The sequence below is a fragment of the Palaemon carinicauda genome, chromosome 1 (assembly GCF_036898095.1).
Source record: "Palaemon carinicauda isolate YSFRI2023 chromosome 1, ASM3689809v2, whole genome shotgun sequence".
In the NCBI taxonomy this organism is placed as follows: Eukaryota; Metazoa; Arthropoda; class Malacostraca; order Decapoda; family Palaemonidae; genus Palaemon; species Palaemon carinicauda.
Window position 1 is genome coordinate 257,302,173 of NC_090725.1, and position 19,750 is coordinate 257,321,922.

The following is a 19,750-nucleotide window of genomic DNA, read 5'->3' on the forward strand; positions in this document are numbered from 1 at the left end:
ACAATCCCTTCCCTCAGTAATCCATATGCTCCCCCGCGGAAGAAGGAAATGCGAAGACAACAGTTAAACAAGGAGGGTCCAAACAATGACGATTCCCAGCGGCATCGGCCGAGTTAACGGCAGGTTATCCGACGACAGGAAGACCGATGGACAAGAGGGGAGAGGTCGGAAGGGAAGGTTCCCAGGCCTTGTGCAAGTGTCTTGTGAACCTGTCGTATACGTTATCACACGCAAGCAAACACTGAAAAGGAAACTTACAACATATCTATCTATCTATATACATACATACATACATACATATATATATATATATATATATATATATATATATATATATATATATATATATATATAGATATATATATTATATATATATATATATATATATATATATATATATATAATATATATATAATATATATATCTATATATATATATATATATATATATATATATATATATATATATATATATAAACAATGAGAATATTTTCATTTTTATATATATATATATACATATATATATATATATATATATATATATATATATATATATATATATATATATATGACAAAGTTAAAAGACAAAATTTAATGGTAGTCCAAATTAGGCGAGGAGGAAGAGCGGTAACAAGCGGTCTCCATCCGAGCAAAAAGTAAAGTGGGCTAAATCAACGGTATGTGAGCGAGAGCGGTGGCAAGCTAACCCTTAACTAGCGGTATTGGTAAATTTTAATGACTCGTCATTTCAGCTTTGCCTAAAGTAATACCCCTAAATAAATAGCGTAGGTTTATATTCCAGTTACAGAACACTATCCTATTTTCTAAGGGAAGCCTCACCTGAAGTTCCCTTTCTTCTTCGGTTTCAACTCTTAGAGGAAACTGAAAAGGCACAGCAGTTCAAGCAGCAGAGGCAAGAAGCAGCCAGCAGACTTCTCCAATTTGTGGAAGACCCTGAAGCAAAAGAATCACCCTTAGCCCTCTTCCTCCTCCTGCCGTATTAAGACCACTGCGAGGGCAGCCATGACCTGCACTCCTTATAAGGGGATGACTGCAGTCACAAAGAATGGGGATCCACATCCTACAGGCTCATATACCTGCCACAATTGCCGCCAGGTTTACCAGGGCATGCCTACATGTGGATTCTCCATTACAAGAACAAGCAGTCAATTTAAGAGAAAAATAAAATTTCACTATGGAAAACAGCCAAGCTCTGTTTAAAGCAGAGTATGATCGTACTGTTCTGCAGCTGAAATCAAGGTGGCTACTCCACATATTAGGGAAGATGCCGGTGTTTCCCGCCACCTGACAGTAACTATCAACACCTCGTTATAAATTTTTACAGGCATATTCCAGTTATGCTGAAATCATATCCCTATGAAAGGATGAAGGTTTGTATTCATGTAGGAACAAATAAAAGAATATACATTGCTAACACTGAGTCCAACATAATACTAAATAACCAAGAGATGTAATAATAATCCAAGAATGCAAGAATATAAAAAAAAATGTTATTTACATACCTCTGTAACATCCATAACTTTGATGGCAGCCAGTTGACCGGTCTTGGTGTGCCGACCCTAGAAATATAAAAAGAATGAGAATAAAGTGCAAATGATTGCGGGTAAGTGGAAAGATTAATATAATCTTAATCAGATATGCTACACAGTATATATTTTTACAAGATTTGTACGTTGTCACTTTAACTAATGCTGCAGTGCAATAATAGAAACATGAATCCCATACACAAACATACTTTATCATCAAACAGGACCATACATTTAACGTAAGGTTAAAAATATGATAAATTAGGAAGTAATTTGTATTTTTCCTAACGATACAAACCTTAGCCATTTATTACGAGCCATTAGAATTTATTGAGGGTTAACTACCTGTGACAGCTTCAATTTGCTTGGAGGTAGGACTTCGAAGGGGGACAGGGTTGGGCAGGCAAGTATGTATAAATAGCTAAGGTTTGTATCGTTGGGAAAAATAAAAATTACTTCCAAATTTGTCATTTATTCCATAAATGGAATACAAACCAATGCTATTTATAAGGAAACCAACCCATTAGGAGGGTGGATGCGTCTACCAATCTCGCTTTTTGGCCTTACCCGGGGTACTCCCTATTGTACAGGTTAGTGCACAAATAAGAAGACCCCAACACCTCGCTAAACCTACTATGCATGGTCTGCAGCCTACGCAAGCTGTGTGTGATGAAAAACTAGCAATGTAACTGTCAAGGTAAAAGTTATTCCGGATCTTGTAGGAAATAACCAAGGAGACGGAGACATTCCCAATACCACCTTGCCAGGGTAAGGGGATGCAACAGTATTGGGACAATATTAGCTTACACAAGGGAGCAATGGTTTACCTGCAGAGGTTCGAGGTTAGCTCATGCAGAGGACCCAGGATGTCGATTTCCCCAAGGAAGGGAAGGATGAAGAAAGGAAAAGAGCCAGACATTCCGTTTCATTCATTCAGACTAAGACCCGGCGGGTAACCAATGCTATCAACCTTCTGCTACTTGTCCAATAAGGAGCTGAGGTATTAACCAGCTGTTGTACAGCCACCACAGGACCAATAAAGAATGTATCTAGGTTCCTTGTAGGTAGTGGGCGGTGAAAGTAGTTTGTCGTTTCCATACGACTGCTTGCAATACCTGCGTCACAGAGTAGTTCTGTGATGGAGGAGGATCAGCATTCAGAGCAAGGTCAATGACCCTGCAAATCCTTGCGGAGATTGTGTTGTTCGTGATTCTTCTCTTTTTTTCTGCCTATGCTGACGAAAAGTGAGGGCACTCTGAGCCGAACTGCTGCTATTCTATTGAGGTAGCGCCTCAAACACCTTACTAGGCCTAATAACAGATGATCTGGGTCGTTGGTAAATGAGCGGAGACTCTTTATCTGGAAGGAGTCGAATCTAGGATCCAACCCCCCCCCCCCCCCAATTGTGAGTCTTTGCAACAAACTCAGGGACAATGCTGAAGTTTACCTCTCCTCCATCCCTTGAATGGGCGATGTCATACGAGAGACCAAAAAGTTCATCAACTCTTGGCCGAGGCCAAGGCGAGTAAGAACACCGTCTTCCAAGTTAGGTGGCGATCTGTTGCCTGGCGTAATGGTTTATATGGGGGAGCCCTTTTAGGGACCAAAGAACTCAAACCATGTTCCGTGGGGGGAAGGTCTCACTTCCAATTGAGGACAGGTAAGTTCATAACTTCGTATGAGGGGGGAAATTTTTAGCGATAAGATGTACATTCCTTTCAGTTTAAAGACGAGACTCAAGGCTGAGCGATACTCTTTAACGGCTGATACTGAAAGGCACATTTCTTCCTGCAAATACACAAGGAACTTCGCTATTGCTGGAATGGTGGCATAGAGTGAATAAAAACCTCTTCCATGATACTAACCACAGAAGACGTTCCACTTCGCCTAGTAGACCGAAGCTGACTTCTTTCGCAGATATCCAGACATCCTTTTTGTAACTTGTTGCAAAAATTCTCTCAGAGTGACGAGATGCTGGATAGTCTCCAGGCGTCAAGACATAGCAAAGCTACTGCCTTGTGGTAAATGTTGGTGTACTCTGCATGATGCCATAGCGGAGGTATAAGGGTCATCAAAAAATTGAACTATGTTCTGATCTTGTTGAGTACTCTTCTCATCGGACAGAACGTCGGAAATGCATAAACATCGATGTTGTCCCACCAATGTTGGAACCCATCTTGCCAGAGAGCCTGGGGGCCTAGGACTGGGAAGCAATACAATGGGAGCCTCACGTTCGGGGCCGTTGCGAAGAGATCCACACTCAGAGAACCCCACAAAGTCAGGACTTTGTTGACTTCTAGATGATCCAAAGACCATTTGGAACCCAATAGCTGCAATGCTCTGCTCAGATTGTCAGCGAGCATATTCTCTTGCCGGGAATGAAGCGAGCTGATAGTGAGACCGATTGGACTTCCGCTCATCTCAGAGTACAGTGAACCCTCGCTACTTTGCGGTTCGACCATCGCGGATTCACCACTTCGCGGATTTTTTCCATAACCCATATATATACAGTAATATATATATATATATGTATGCATGTATTTATGTATATATGTATTTATGTATTTATGTATTTATGTATTTATGTATTTATGTAGATATGTAGACATACATACATACATACATACATACATACATATATATATATATATATATATATATATATATATATATATATATATATATATATATATATATATATATATCTAAAGTAGGAAGATGTGATGTAGTTCTAAGGGAAAAGTATGGGAAATATGTCTGGGTAATAAGCAAAGCTCTACCTCCAGTTTGTTTCTTCATTATGATCAGAGATAAATGTAATCAAAACATTGGTTGCCATTTTTTATCGTGCTTTTTAGCGTGTTTAGAAAATGCATGATATAAAATCACCTTTAATATTTGTGCCTGTTTTAGTTTAGGGTACTGTAGTACATGCATTAAGTGTTCTGTACATTAAAGGGTAGTTTGTTAACAGAACTACGTACAAGGGAAGGTTTTAAAAGTCTGAATATACATGTTGAATAAATAGGTAAATATGGTGTCACTACTTCACGGATTTTCACCTATCGCGGCCGCGACTGGAACCTATCTACCGCGATAAACGAGGGTTCACTGTATCTCTACTGCTAGATGGGATACGGGCTGCGAAAAAGTACCACCTTGCTTTTTTATGTAAGCCACTACTGTGGTATTGTCGCTCATCACCACCACTGAGTGACCCGCCAGGATCTGGTGGAACTCTTGAAGGGCAAGATATACGGCCTTCATCTCTCGGAGATTTATGTGAAGGTTTTTCGGACTCTGACCTAAGGACTGAGGCCGTGTTGTGCAGCACGCGGGGCCCCACCCTTCTTCTCATGCATCCGGAAACAGCATCAAATCAGGAGGAAGGACGAGAAGATAGACTCCCTTCAGCAGATTCTCGTCTGCCAGCCACCATCAGAAGTCCGTCCTTTCCTTTGATCCCATGGGAATCAGTGTGTCTGAGGAATCGAAGGCCTGATTCCAATTGGACTTCAGGCGCCACTGAAGAGATCCGATCCTGAGGTGACCGTTGGGAACAAGATGGGCCAAGGATGATAGGTGTCGAGGAGACATAGCCACTTCTGGGATGGTAGTTCTTCTCGTCTGAGATAAGGCCTTGCGAACTTCCTCCGCCTTGCTACCCTGTTGTCTGATGGGAAGGCTTTGTGTAATTTGGTGTCTAATATAATGCCCAGGTATACCAGTCTTTGAGTGGGAAGCAAGGATGACTTCTCGAGGTTTACCATGATCCCCAGATCTTGGCAAAGCCTCAGAAGTTTGTCTCGGTGCTGAAGAAGGGTTGCCACCGAGTCTGCTAGGATCAGCAAGTCGTCCAGGTAACGAAAGAAACAGATGCAGAGCCTGTGAGCCCAGGATGACACTAGGGCAAACACTCTTGTGAAGACCTGGGGTGCTGTGGAAAGGCAGAAACAACACACCTTGAACTGGTATGTTTTGTTGTCGATGTAGAATCTTAGATCCTTCCTTGAAGACGGATGGACTGGGATCTTGAAGCATGCGTCCTTTAAATCCAGTGTACACATGAAGTCCTGTGGCCTTATTACTAGTCTGACAGTGTCTGCTGTCTCCATGCTGAACAAAGTCTGTTCGACAAACTTGTTCAGAGCAGAGATTGATGTCTGCTCTCCAGCCTCCAGATGCCTTTTTCACAAGAAAGAGTCTACTAAAGAAGACGGGACTCATCGAGGACCTCCTGGAGAGCGCCCTTCTCCATCATGGTCTGGACTTCAGCCTAAAGGGCCTGCTCTTTGCTGATCCCATCGCAAAGCTCACAAGCATTGGATTCTTGGTCAGTGGAGGGCGAGACGAGATGAATGGGATGCGATACCCTGAACGAACCACAGAGAGAGACCGTCCAAGGTTCGGCCCCGAGCTGCATCCACCTGGTCCAGCAGCTTTGTAGGCATCGCCTATCCTAGCGTTTGTAGCTTCTGCCACCACTTCTCTGGTGTTTTCCCCCACGGTTGGACTTGGTGCCTTTCCGATCCTTGACTGGAAAAGGCTTTGTGGACACCTTTATATTCACTGCCATTTTACTTGAAGGTTTCAGTTGGCTGATCTTTGGATGGGCTAGAGCCTGTGAAAAAGCGAGTGTGTTGGACTTCCTCCCCCTCTCCGCAGCCTGCTCGTCGTCCTTAGGGTCGAAGAGGAAGGAGCCCTCCAAGGTTCCTGAGCCTAGCAATTTCGGCATTTGGGACCTGCTGGTGGATTCTCTCGGTCACCGCATCCTTTCGCTTCAACATGGTATTGGCCCAAAGGTTCACTCCCTGGTGAGCCAGAAACTCTATGGTGCGGGTGCCGGAGAGGAGTGTCTATAGCCTTCCTGGTATTTTCCTTAGAAAAATCTTCAGTCCGTACCAGGATTCCCACCGATCCCAACTAAAGATCCAGCCAAGAAGTCGCCTGTAAGGCATACTTCGCAACCTTCTCTTGGTTCACGATATCTGATGCCGAGAACATGACCTGTTGCAAAGAGAACCTCTCTAGAGAGATTCCCTTGGTCAATTCTTAAGCGAGTGATGGAGAGACATTCAAGCAAGGCTCATCCAGGATCTCATATCTCCTGTGGCTGACACCCAAAGGTGGGAGGAGATTGGTGGAAGAGTTTGAACAGTAAGACGCAGAGTAATCAGAATAGCTGTGAGGCAATCTTGCGCCACGCACCCTCCGGCCCCGTGACCAAGGCAAGGATGCACTGGACTTTTGGAGGCTTCTGAATGCCTACGACACGGTCCAGAGAAACACCAGGGGCTTCTGCAGGTTGCGCAGAGAGCAGAGGGACAAAGGCCTCGGTCACAGCCCTGACCAAGGCACTGAGCCACGGCTGCTTGCTCATAGACGCGCTATCCGATGGTTCCCCTGAAGGGATCGAGGTCCAAGGATCCTTAAGAGGAATCTTTAGCCTTGACGGAGAAGACTTTGGCACCGAAGATGATGGTTCCTTCCTAGTTTTGGGAAGTTTCAAGATTTTAAACCCCTAAAACTTCCCTGCTTCCTCCTTCCCCGGCAGTCACGCTGTTACGAGTCTGCTGGGAGGGGAACAGAGCAACGGTGAACGGTCTGTAACAACCTTACCTTTCTTTATGGGTACAACCAGCACTTTCAGTGGCTGTAGCTGACTATCCTTGCTTGGATGAGGATGAATGCTCACCTTCGCGGTCATACGTTGGACAAGAGACAGCCATTGACGTGCTGGGGAACGCGACTGAATCTCTAATCCCTGACGTGAGGACTAGTAATGCAGCGATGGTTGTCGAGTCGGAGAATATCCAAGTGTTGACGCGCGAAATCGTGGGATTGATCAGTACCAATGAACGAGAGGAAGGGTGGTGGGTCAATGACTCATAAGCAAGCGATTCACACAATGCTGGATGAAAGGATGACGGCTGGTTGACAATTCGAGTTGAAGCAATTCACGCACCGATAGGCGTTCACGTTTAGATGGTCTGGAAACGCTTCAGCTAGTCAAGCGGTGAGTGAGCGATTCCCGGAAGGGAGGTGGTTTACGTGACATGTGAACACCGTTGGGTAGGAGATTGATGTTCCCGACGCTGACAAGAAGGCAATTTACAAACAGCTGGAACAGCAGGCAATTGTCGAGCTGCAAGCGGTTCACATGTAGCAGGCGATTTCTATGAGGAAGATGGAAGAGCAGGCAGTTTTTGAACTGCAAGCAATTCTCGCGTAGCCGGCAATTTACGAGAGATTGAAGGAGCAGGCGATTGTAGAACTGCAAGCTACTATATTCTCTTGTAGCAGGCGATTTACAAGAGGTTGAAGGAGTAGGCAGTTCACGATTCATCAGCTGTACACGATGGCTAGGCGATTTAAGAGCTGACGGGACGGTGAGAGATTCTCGCGTTGTAGGTCGATGGTGAACCTGACGAGCAGGTGAACGTCAAGTAGAAGCCTGACGAGACAGAGAACACGACATATGCTCAGGCGGAGATCGACATACTGAAGTATGGAGAGGCGGATGACAAAAGTGAAGGTCGGGAACCAAAAGAAGCAGGCTGGTCAGTCTTCTCCGAAGAGGAAGGCTGCAAAGCGATGAAGTGAAGAGGCATCTCTTCGTCGAAGGGGCAGAAGCACCCTGAAGGCGGAGGAGAGGACGGACACAGCGAGGTCTTCTGCCACCAACCCAATGTTGCATGACGAACATAGGACCAGCAAGCAGATCGTTATCAGGCCTCTGAAGGAATCTATATGAGTGCCCCTCAGTTGGAAAGAGGAACACTCGCAGGAGACGTGCCTCAGACTTTGCTCTTCCCCCGAAGGATGTTTGTCAGGGGAAGGAGCACAGACCTCGGCAGAGACAGAGGACGATGCCGAAGATGTAGCCTCAGGAACTGCTGGCAGTGCAGCAGAAGTCCTCCAACATCACCATATCGACTAAGGACAAGAGATCGACATCTGACGCTGACTCTCGCTGAAGCTCTGCCCCCAGTGCAGGAACCGCAGCAACTCCTCCTTGGAAAGAGGACCAGGCAAACCTAACAAAGTCCACAACTGCAATAAAGGAGAAAGAGACAAGATATCACTTGGGGAGGAGAGAGCCGGGGCCGCGTCACGAGGGGAGGCAACACTGTCTCTTGAGGACGAAGGTTGACCAGGTGTTAAATGGTCCACACTACTACTCGTCAGGGCCCCCGGGAGGAAGCCGTTCAAATTACGAGCTTCAGAGGAAGGTCGAGAGGTGGAGAAAAAAGCCTTGGGTTTCCTCTGCTTCGAAGGAGAAGAGTCCTGCTTAGACTTATTACGCCTACGCCCAAACCTTTCCCACTGGGAGGCAGATTACTCCTGACACTCATCACACTTGTTGTCTATGTCAAAGCGTTGACCTCTGAAGACGGGGCCAAGGGTGTAGGGATCTGTTTTCACAGTGGATATGAACTTCCCGCAAGTGCGGCCCTCTGATCCGGTAAAGGTATACATGGCTGTGGAAGAAACTTAGCATACACATATATACACACACACACACTGAAAGGAAAAAGCAAATAAATAGATTAATGGCAGTCCAAAAAGGAGAGGAAGAGCGGCAACAACCGTTCTCCATCCAAGCCAAAAGCAAAGTGAAGCTCAGTCACAAGTGTGTGAGTGAGGGGTGTAGCTAGCTACCCAGTCTACCCAGCCCCCACACTGACGAGCGGGATGGGTAGTTAACTACAGCTAAATTCTAATGGCTCGTCCTTTCAGCTTCGCCGAAGTAATACCCCTAATAAATAGTGTTGGTTTGTATTCCACTTATGGATTTGGGGGCGTCAAAAGTATTACTTCTATACTAGGTTACACAAGGGAAATTATTTTACCTGTAGATAGGTGAGGCTAGCTGTTCCCCAAGAGAGGAGAAGATGAAAGAAAGAAAGAAAGAAAGAAAAAGAAAGCCAGTCATTCTTAAACAATCATCCCAGACTAATCACGGGTAGCCTTTGCCCTCAACCATCTGCTACTTTTCCATCAAAGAGCCTGAGGTATTTAAACAAGTGCATGGTGCAAATTATGGAATATAAACTTGAATCCTAACAAAACTCAAAGTATGATCGTAAGTAGGTCAAGGATCGTGGCTCCAACATCCTGATTTCAGCATTGATAATGTTTCTTTAACTTTGTAGGACTCTTTTATAATTTTAGGTGTGATTCTCAACCACAAATTTACTTTTGAGAAACACATTAGGTCTGTCTCTTCTTTAATTGCACAAAATATTGGCTTATTGAGAAAGTCTTTCAAGATTTTTGGTTATCAATCTATTCTGAAGAAGTGTTTCAATTCTTTCATTTTACCTTGTTACGAGTATTGTTCTCCTGTGTGGTCTACAGCTGTTGATTTGCATCTTAATTTGTTGGACAGGAACTTACGGTCTATTAAAATGAAGTTTTTATGATAAAGTTTTATGAATACTTACCTGGCAGTTATTTATATATAGCTATAGTCTCTATGGTCTCTGTCGTCCGGCAGATTTTTCAAAACTCACGGCAACCGCCGAGTGGTGGTTGTCCGGTTAGGTGGTTAACAACCCTTACAGGGTGGTACTTGGAATCATTCCCATTTTCTGTTCCTCAGATCATCTCTTGCCCGACCTGTCTCCTGAGGGGAGGTGGGTGGGACTTTAAATATATATATAACTGCCAGGTAAGTATTCATAAAAATTTGTTTTATCATAAAAACTTAATTTTTACGAATAGAACTTACCTGGCAGTTATATATATATAGCTGATTCACACATTTGTAGGTGGGTGAAAGACAGCTAGCATCGTTGGGAAACAACTATAAGTCGTAGGTAAACACCTTGATTCCTTACCTGCTAAGGTAGCTGACTTCGAAGGTTCCTGCCTCTGGAGTCGCTTTCCCTTAGGAGTGCCAGCCAGGTGGAGACCTGTTGCGCTGAAACAACTCAATAAAGTCTGTCCAACGGGGCGAGACCAACAACGTGACTAAACTTCTGCACTACCTATCCCCCTTTTTATAATCTGCAACCTTACTCAACCTAACCACCTAACCTTGCAGACTAGATATCTTACTTATCTAGCTAGACTGAGGGCACTGTTCCCACAAACCCAATCACAGGCATACCATACAATAGTTAAGGTTGAGGGGAGGTAATAACTCCTTTACCCAATACAGAAGCAGTAGCTACGTATGGGCCCAAAGTATAACACTTTTCATAGTCCACTCTTACCTCCCTGAGGTAATGAGAAGCGAACACAGAGTTGCTTCTCCAAAACGTTGCGTCCAATATTTGCTTAACTGACATATTCTTACGATATGCTAGTGAAGTTGCAATGGCTCTCACCTCATGAGCCTTTACTTTTAACAGACCGAAGTTCTCCTCCTCACATAAGAGGTGAGCTTCTCTTATTGTTTCCCTCAAAAAGAATGATAACGCATTCTTCGAGAGGGGCTTTTGTGGATACTTTACCGAACACCATAAAGAACTGGATGCACCTCTTAAATTCTTTGTTCGTGATAAATATTCCCTGAGGGCTCTAACTGGGCAGAGGAATCTCTCCTCCTCTTGGCCCACCACATTTGTGAGGTTAGGAACCTCAAACGTCCCCGGCCAGGGTTTGGATGGGTTCTCATTCTTAGCGAGGAAGTCGATCCTTAACGCACATACTGCTCCATCCTGGTTGAAGCCCACCTGCTTCTCAATAGCGTGAATCTCGCTGACCGTTTTTGCTGTGGCCAGAGCCATCAGGAACAGAGTTTTCTTAGTCACATCTCTAAGAGTTGCTTGCGAGATGGACTCGAACTTCCTGCTGCATAAGAACTTCAAAACCACATCCAAATTCCAAGCCAGGGGTCTCACTCGCGTTGCTTAGTCGTATCATATGACTAAGAGATCCTTCAAGTCTCTATCTTGCATTAAATCTATGCCTCTGTGCCTAAAGACAGCCGAAAGCATACTCCTGTATCCTTTTATGGTGGATACGGCCAGCTTAGAGTCTTGCCTGAGAAACAACAGAAAATCAGCTATCTGGCTGACAGAGGTAGTGGTTGACACTTTGTGCTGCTTACACCACGATCTAAAGGTCTCCCACTTCGATTGGTAGACTCTGTGAAGAGACCCTCCTCACTCTGGCGATTACTCTTGCAGCTTGTGTAGAAAAGCCTCTAGCTCTGACAAACTTCTCGATAGTCTGAAGGCAGTCAGTTGTAGAGCAAGGGGGTTTTGATGATACCTCTTAAAGTGGGGCTGTTTGAGAAGCTTTGGACTTGGAGGAAGGCTTCTCGGAAAGTCCACTAACATCTCCACCACCTCTGTGAACCATTCTCTTGCTGGCCAGAATGGAGCTATCAAGATCATTCTCCCTGCCTTGAGGAGAGCGAATTTCTTGATGACTAGGTTGATAATCTTGAACGGGGGGAACGCATAGGTGTCTATCCCTGTCCAGTCCATCAAGAAGGCGTCTACTGCTATTGCTTCCTTGTCCGGGACTAGGGAGCAGTAGTTGGAGGCGAAGAGGACTATTGAAGGCCTCCCCCCTAACTTCCACAGCCTCTGGCAAACCTCCTGATGGTTGAGGGTCCATTCTGTGGGCAGAACTTACCCTTTCCTGCAGAGCATGTCTGCTCTTACATTCTTCTGTCCCTGCACGAATCTCGTTAAAAGCTCTACGCCGTTCTCCTTCGCCCACAGAAGGAGCTCTTTTGCTGTTTCGTACAGGGACAGAGAGGGAGTTCCTCCTTGCTTCTTGATGTAAGCCAAGGCCGTGGTGTTGTCTGAATTGACTTCTACTATCCTCCCGAGACAGTGTCTTTAAAGGCTTTCAATCCTAACAGAATGGCCATAAACTCTTTCCTGTTGATGTGCCATTCACTCTGTTCCACTCCCCAAGAGCCTGACCTCCCTACTCCCCAGTGTTGCTCCCCATCCTGTCTCCGAAGCGTCTGAGAACAACACTAGGTCTGGGTTCTTCCTGAACAGGAAGATTCCTTCCCCTAAAATTGACGGATCTAACCACCAACTCGGATGTCTCTTGATCTCTGCTGGAATGGGGAAGGAAAAGGAGTCCTGATTCTTCATGTCCCATACTCTTGAAAGGAAGTGTTGTAGAGGTCTGAGATGCAATCTTCCCAGGGCGACAAACTGCTCGAGCGAGGAGAGGGTGCCCAGCAAACTCATCCAATCCCTTGCCGAGCACTTCTGTCTCCCAAGGAATTCCTGCACCTTCTCGAGGCACCTGGTTTGCCTTTCTTGGGAGACAGAAGCCAGAAAACGAACTGAGTCCAGAACTACCCCCAAATAAAGAATCGTCAGACTCGGTTCGGTCTGGGACTTCTCCTTGTTGATGATGAGACCCAGTTCCTGGGTCATCAAAAAAGTCTTGTGTAAGTCCTCCAGACACCTGTTCTTCGACCGGGACCTTATCAGCCAGTCGTCCAGGTATAGGGATACTCTTATCCCCTCTTGATGAAGCCATTCCGCCACATTTGCCATTACTCTGGTGAAAACTTGAGGGGCTGTGTTGAGGCCGAAACAAAGAACCTTGAATTGGAAGCACTTGCCCTGGACTAAGAATCTTAGGAACTTCCTTGAAGTCGGATGGATGGGGATATGAAAGTAAACGTCTTGTAAGTCCAGAGACACCATCCAGTCCCCTGGACGGACCGCTGCCAGCACCGACTGAGTCGTCTCCATGGTAAACTTTGTCTTTTCTACAAAGACGTTCAATGCGCTGACATCTAGAACGGGTCTCCATCCACCCGAGCTCTTGGGCACCAGAAACAGGCAATTGTAGAACCCTGGGAAAGCTAGTTCCAGGACCGGTTCTATCGCTCCCTTCTCCAGCATCTGGTTCACCAGCTCCAGTAGCGCCCCTTGCTTCACAGCTTTCGAGTATTGCGCCACTAAGGCTAGAGGAGTTCTTGAAAGCGGAGGCTTCTTCAAGAGGGGTATCTTGTACCCCTCTCTGATGACCGAGAGGGACCAGGCGTCCACCCCTCTTTCCTTCCAGGCGTGCCAAAAGTGTGACAGCCTTGCTCCTACCGCTGTCTGGTGCGGGCCCTGAATGACCCTCTGTTCGCTCTACTGCCTGTCTCCTGCCTTCTTCCTCTGAACTCCGTCCTAGTAGGGGCTCTACCCCGAAAGGCCTGCTGAACTTTCCTCTCCTCCTTCTTCAAGGATGACGGATTCCACAGTAAAGCCTTCCTTGCAGAGCGCGGCAGGAGGTCTTGCGTAGCCTTTTGTGCCAGCGAAAGGGTAATGTCCCTGACTAGGGACTCAGGAAAAAGATGTTCCGAGAGAGGGGCGTGTAGGAGCTCCGCCTTCTGTGCGACCGTAACCGCTTTGGTCGTGAAGAAACATAATAGAGCCCTCTTTTTCAGAATTCCCGCAGAGAACAGGGAAGCCAACTCGTTTGCCCCATCTCTACGAGCCTTATCCATACAGGCCATAATACTGGTTAGGTCTTCTGTCCCTGTGGCTTGTAAGAGTTCTGCTTTCCTGGCCAGTGTTCCAAGAGCCCAGTCTAAAAAGCTGAGCACTTCGAAGGATCGGAAGTTTATATTGATGAAAGCCGACTGCTTCTTCAACTTCTTCCTGATGAACTGTGACTGAGGAGAACGAGGGGCAGCAGGTTTAAACTCCTCTCCATACAGCTCAAGGAGGGAGCGAGAGACAACCTTATAGTCAGCAGCCGCATTAGCAGGTTTATCTTCGTCCTCCGAAATATCCTCCAAGACTTGCATTCCTTCCAACTCTGTCTCCCTTTGGGCTGAAGGAACTAAGTCGGAGGTTTCTTTAACATCCAGATTACTTTTAATCCAGCTTGCATAAGGACCACTTCCTTCTAGCTGTTCACCTGCATCAGAGGAGTAAAGCAGATCGCCCGGCGAGGACTGGATGCGTCCTGGCACCAAGCGCTGGTTACGTCCTGGCACCGAACGCTGGTTACGTCCTGGCGTCGAGCGCTTGAAGTGTCTTTGCGACGAGAGGAGGATGCGTCCTTGCGTCGAGAGCTGAATGCGTCCTGACATCGCGAGGTGGAAGCGTCCTGGAGAGGCATGCTGGATGCGTCCTGACGTCGCGAGCAGGAGTCGGAAGCGTCTTGACGACGAGAGACGTATGCGTCCTGTCGTAGACTAGAGGAAGGAGAAACGCGGCGTAAAGCGCTTGACGAATCACGGCGCGTTTCCCTGGGAGAGGAGTGACATACCCTCCCCTCACCGCGAGAATGGTGCTGTCTGTCGTCCTGCAAGGGAGAGGAATTCCGTTCCCTCATACTAGCTGATTTCGTCACTGGTAATTTGTCGTCCTTACGTCTGCCCGACTGGGGGGGAGGGCGGCTAAAAGCCTAAACAAGTGACACCAGTTGTTCTTGCATAACAGTCATGAAAGATTTCGCAACCGCTGCTGGGTCTCGCGATTCTGAAGGCGAAGGCTGCAGAGTCACGCTGGTAGCAGAAGGTTCTCTCTCGAGTCGCCCGTAACCTGAAGGAAGAGGAGATCTCCACCTTCTCTTGGTCGGCCTCGAAGCCTCATACTGCCATCTGCGTCTAGGAGAGGGGCTCGGGGAAGACACTATCACTTCCGACAAGCCTTTTCCGTGGCGGTCATGAGCAGTCTGGGAAATAGCAACAGGACTCCTTGAGGCGACAGCTGACCGAGGATACGTACAGTACCTCTCACTCCCTTGCAGCCGTCGACGTATCTTCTCCCTTGGTCCTGGGAGCTTGGTAGAGGTCTAGACCTAGGGGCGTGACAGGTTCGATCAGTCGCCACCTTCACAAGCACTAATTTCACTTGCACTCTTACCTTTCAAGGCTGCAAGCTGGTCCTTAAGAGCCTTCATCAAAGCCGCCATCCTGGCGTACTGAGGGTCATCCACAGTTACCGTTCCTGTAGAAGGAGCAGGGGCTACTACCTCAGGAGAAGGTTCAACTTCTACAGAAGATTTAGGAATTGAGGGGTCAAAAGAAATGTCTCGGCTAACATCACTAGCAGACTTAGATTTAGATTTGGAAGCCCTCCTGACGTTATCCAATTATAACTTACGCACATAGCGTTTCATTTCCAACCATTTCTTTTCGTCCAAAAACTCACATTCTTTGCACCTTTTATCCAGGGCACACTCAAAACCCCTGCACCCCAAACAAACAGTGTGAGGGTCCACCGAAACTTTCGGTAACCTCATCTTGCATTCCTCATTCACACCCACTCGAAAATGTAGCTTATCAGACATCGTACTCAAAGAACAGTCAAAAGAATAAATCACAAAAGTGATTGCCAATCCACAGGTCAGTATACGTCACCAAAAATAAGTCCAATACAGTGACACAGGGAAAGCGAGAGAAAAACCCGATCGCGGACCTGCAACGATGTTGTCAGTCCAACCGGCAGAGATGATCTGAGGAACAGAAAACAGGAATGATTCCAAGTACCACCCTGTAAGGGTTGTTAACCACCTAACCGGACAACCACCACTCGGCGGTTGCCGCGAGTTTTAAAAAAATCTGCCAGACGACAGAGACTACAGAGACTATAGCTACAGTATATATATATAACTGCCAGGTAAGTTCTATTCGTAAAATTTCTTATTCCTGATCTAAATATTAATCTCTGGCACCATTGTTCAATTAGTTCATTATGCATGTTGCATAAGATTTCTTATAATTCTGATCATCCTTAACATTCAGATCTTCACAGACAGTTCCATCCTGTTTGTTATACTAGGTATGCAGTTAATTCTAATAGTCAGGCCTTCTGCATCATGAGGCTCAATACTACACAGTACTCTAATAGTTTTATTCCAGCTATGACCAAGTTGGGGAATGATCTTCCTAATCGGATAGATGAATCAGTTGAACTTCAAAAAGTTCAAAGTCGCAGCAAATGTTTTTATGTTGAACGGGCTTGCCTAAGTCCTTATATAGTTTATAAATCAAATATCTGTTTTAAATGTTGTTAATATTTTTAAAATATTTTATTTTAATTTTCATTACTTCTTATATCGTTTATTTATTTCCTTACTTCCTTTCCTCACTGGGCTATTTTTCCCTGTTGGAGCTCTTGGGCTTATAGCATTTTGCTTTTCTAACTAGGGTTGTAGCTTAGCTAGTGATGATAATAATAATAATAATAATAATAATAATAATAATAATAATAATAATAATAATAATAATAATAATAAATGAGGCATGGCAATACAAATATAAGAGAAGGATGAGAGAAGTGCTACTGATTCAACAAATTCACATCAAGGTTATCCTTTGATTTATAATACATAAGACAAAGAGAAACTAACATATACAGCATGATAAAAAGGGAAAATCTTATCAATTTTTATAGAGGCCATTAAATTTGCACTGGTAAATAGCCTTTTCTATTCTAAGGTATGATTCATGGAAGAACTGTTAATCAAATTAAGAGCTCCACTATATCTTTGGGACAAACTAATCCAATCTATTATCACGTACCTTATACACTTGACCATAAGTGCCATTGCCAACAACTTCTATCAGATCGAATATACCAGCAGGATCCTGTAATAAAAAATGAAAAATTTATTGATCATACAGATGCTAATTGACATTAATGTAAAAACATGAGAAATAGCAACACATTGTGCTATGTTTGCTATACTGTATATAACATGGTTTCATCTTCCTATACACTTGAGAAAACATGTCAATCATTATTATCTATATTCTTCAATTGTGTTTTGTAATCTTTTCAATAAATTATTTCATTTATTTTCCTATTTATGTTTTCTAAATTCAAAGAAAGAACTTACATGGCTTCCTTTGCTTTTACACCTTTCATAATTCATGTGAATGAAAAAAAAAAAAAAAGAAATCTTTACCACCAGGGGTTTGCAAAAACTACCAAGTTTTCTTGCCTTCAGCACCTTATTAATAACATGACTTTCAAACTATAGGGAGGCAGAAGGTGGCTAAGGATGTAAAACCACATATTAGGGTTTTGTATGGATATCCCCAAGTACTACAATATAATCCCATCAAATACGTATTATGTAGATCTATTTGAGTATCCTCTGAAATGGACAAAATCCTGACAAACCAATCTAAAATTGTTAAGTCAATTAAAACTTTAACACATCAATTTACAAATTTGGGAATACCTATACTAAATTTATATAGAATTCAGTTCAAGATTATTTGATTATGCCAGGGATAAGTTTAACTTACTTTGTCAAGAATGTCAGCAAATGAGCCAACAAACATGTTTTAAAAAACTTTAGCTATTATGTAAAGACAGTCATAAAGAGGGCAGGGCAAATGGCCATAAAGCTTCAGATACTGTAGGTTAATTACAAAATACTTACAGTACAGTACCCCAATAAATCACATATTTACAAAATACCTTGTATTTTTCATATAAAACAAACCAAAGTCATTTAATTAGAGTAAGACATCAGCATATCTTGAAATCTGCTGTTATAATCTATAATCTGGTGTCGGTATCTACTGATGAGTCGCAGGGAAGCTCTATTGCTTTGCCAGCTAACTGATTAGCCCCTTTGACCTTCATCTAGGGTGTGTTGGTGGTTGAGGCAGAAAGTTTAACTTAGATGACTCAAGATTGCAGTAAGGAAAATTACAAATTATTTCTAAAATTCATAATTTGTTACGACACGAATATAAACCTTCAAGGACGAAGCTGGTTGGTTTACAATCATGTGCTATTGGAACACTCTAACTAAGGTGTGTGCGAGTGTTGACTTTCACCATCTGATAACCTAAGAAAAGACTTGTCCGAAGACACACGGTCAGGGAAGAAACTACTACTGTCCATCCTCCCCTCATAAGGAGGATGGGAGATATATTTTATATACTATAAAACAGTTGCTATGTATGGAAGCTTACTTCCATCTACCTTCGATCAGCAAATAACGGCATGAACGCTGAACCCCAAGAGAGGGTTAAGAAAAGAGGACTAATGTCGCGACAGCTACCTTAGACAAAATTCTTACTGTCCTGTGAAGGAGCTAGGTATGCTACACTACCTCCTGAAGAATTACCATGTATTAACAGAAATGGGTCGAAGAACTTGCAGATATACTTCTGCAGATACTGTAATGTGTTTCCAGACTTCTGCCTTCAAAACATGAGTCACTGGCAGGTTCTTCCTGAAGGCTAGTGTTGAGCCAATCCCTCAGACTTTGTGGGCTGGTGCTTGAGGTGGTCCTTACGGATCTTCAGCAGACTGGGGTATGCTCACCTAATTGTTTCCAGAAGCTAGAAAGATATCTTATCCATGGAGATTTTCTTCTTAGCCTACAGCTGCAAAGACTAGTGAACAGGGTTTGGATCAGGGGCCTGAAGGAGTGAGGTCACCTCAAGCACCCTCACAGGACAAAGAAGCAAATTCTCAGGATCATCTGTCGCATTCCTAAACAAGGAGATGGAGAACCTCTAAAACCAAGGGTCTTTAATCGGTGGGGTCCTGTGTTTTCATTACAAACTATAATGCAAGTAAAAATTACTTTTCCCCACCCTTCAAAATGACGATAACATTAAATTATACCATGTACAGTAGCTCGGATACTTGCTTTACTGAGGATAAGGGAAGGAGAAAGACAGTCTTAAGGAGCAAAATCCATGTTTGTTACCTGTCGTAAAGGTTCGTCAGATAAAAGATTGAATTCTATATACTGTACTGTAAGAGCACTTTAGTTTTATTTAATCAAGACTGAAATATTAGAGTAAACTCCACTCAGTTCTTACTTTTAATTCTATCAATGGGTAAGTTTAAAGGTTTTAACTATAGTATAACATTAAATGTTTCATATTTAAAATATGTTTGGAAAACAATCTGGAAACTTGTGCAATTACAAATTTACTTTGGATTGATTAGTTACCATTAAACTAGATGGGTCTCAGGTAATTGATAAAGTTTATCTATCTAGATTATTACTTTAATCTCTCTCTTCTTCAATAGCCAATGTGGCCATGTCCATGAGAGTGCAAGAATTAGCAATAAGAACATTGAGGGAGTTTCATAGAAACTTAAAAATTAGATTACAAAATTTATCCTATCTATATTCACCTGATGTTCATATACATGACCACCTCCTACCACAGATTACAGATGCCAAGAGACCAATGATCTGGTTTCTACTGAAAGACAAAGGAACTGATGCACCAATGCCTAGATAGTGTCCATCAACAGCCTGACTGACTCTATGCTTACTAAAGGG

The 19,750-nt window shown here is 44.0% G+C and overlaps 1 protein-coding gene across 9 annotated transcripts in view; it reads right to left on the bottom strand.

The window, feature by feature from the left end:
• msn (serine/threonine-protein kinase msn) overlaps positions 1 to 19,750 on the bottom strand; it is a 234,755-nt gene that overhangs the window by 194,365 nt on the left and 20,640 nt on the right. For all 9 annotated transcript variants that reach the window (XM_068389285.1, XM_068389312.1, XM_068389280.1 and 6 more), the window contains exons 2-3: positions 17,007 to 17,072; positions 1,523 to 1,579 (exon numbers count right to left, since the gene is read on the bottom strand). In XM_068389285.1, the coding sequence (XP_068245386.1) occupies positions 1,523 to 1,579; positions 17,007 to 17,072 (123 nt within the window). The remainder of the gene's footprint in view (positions 1 to 1,522; positions 1,580 to 17,006; positions 17,073 to 19,750) is intronic.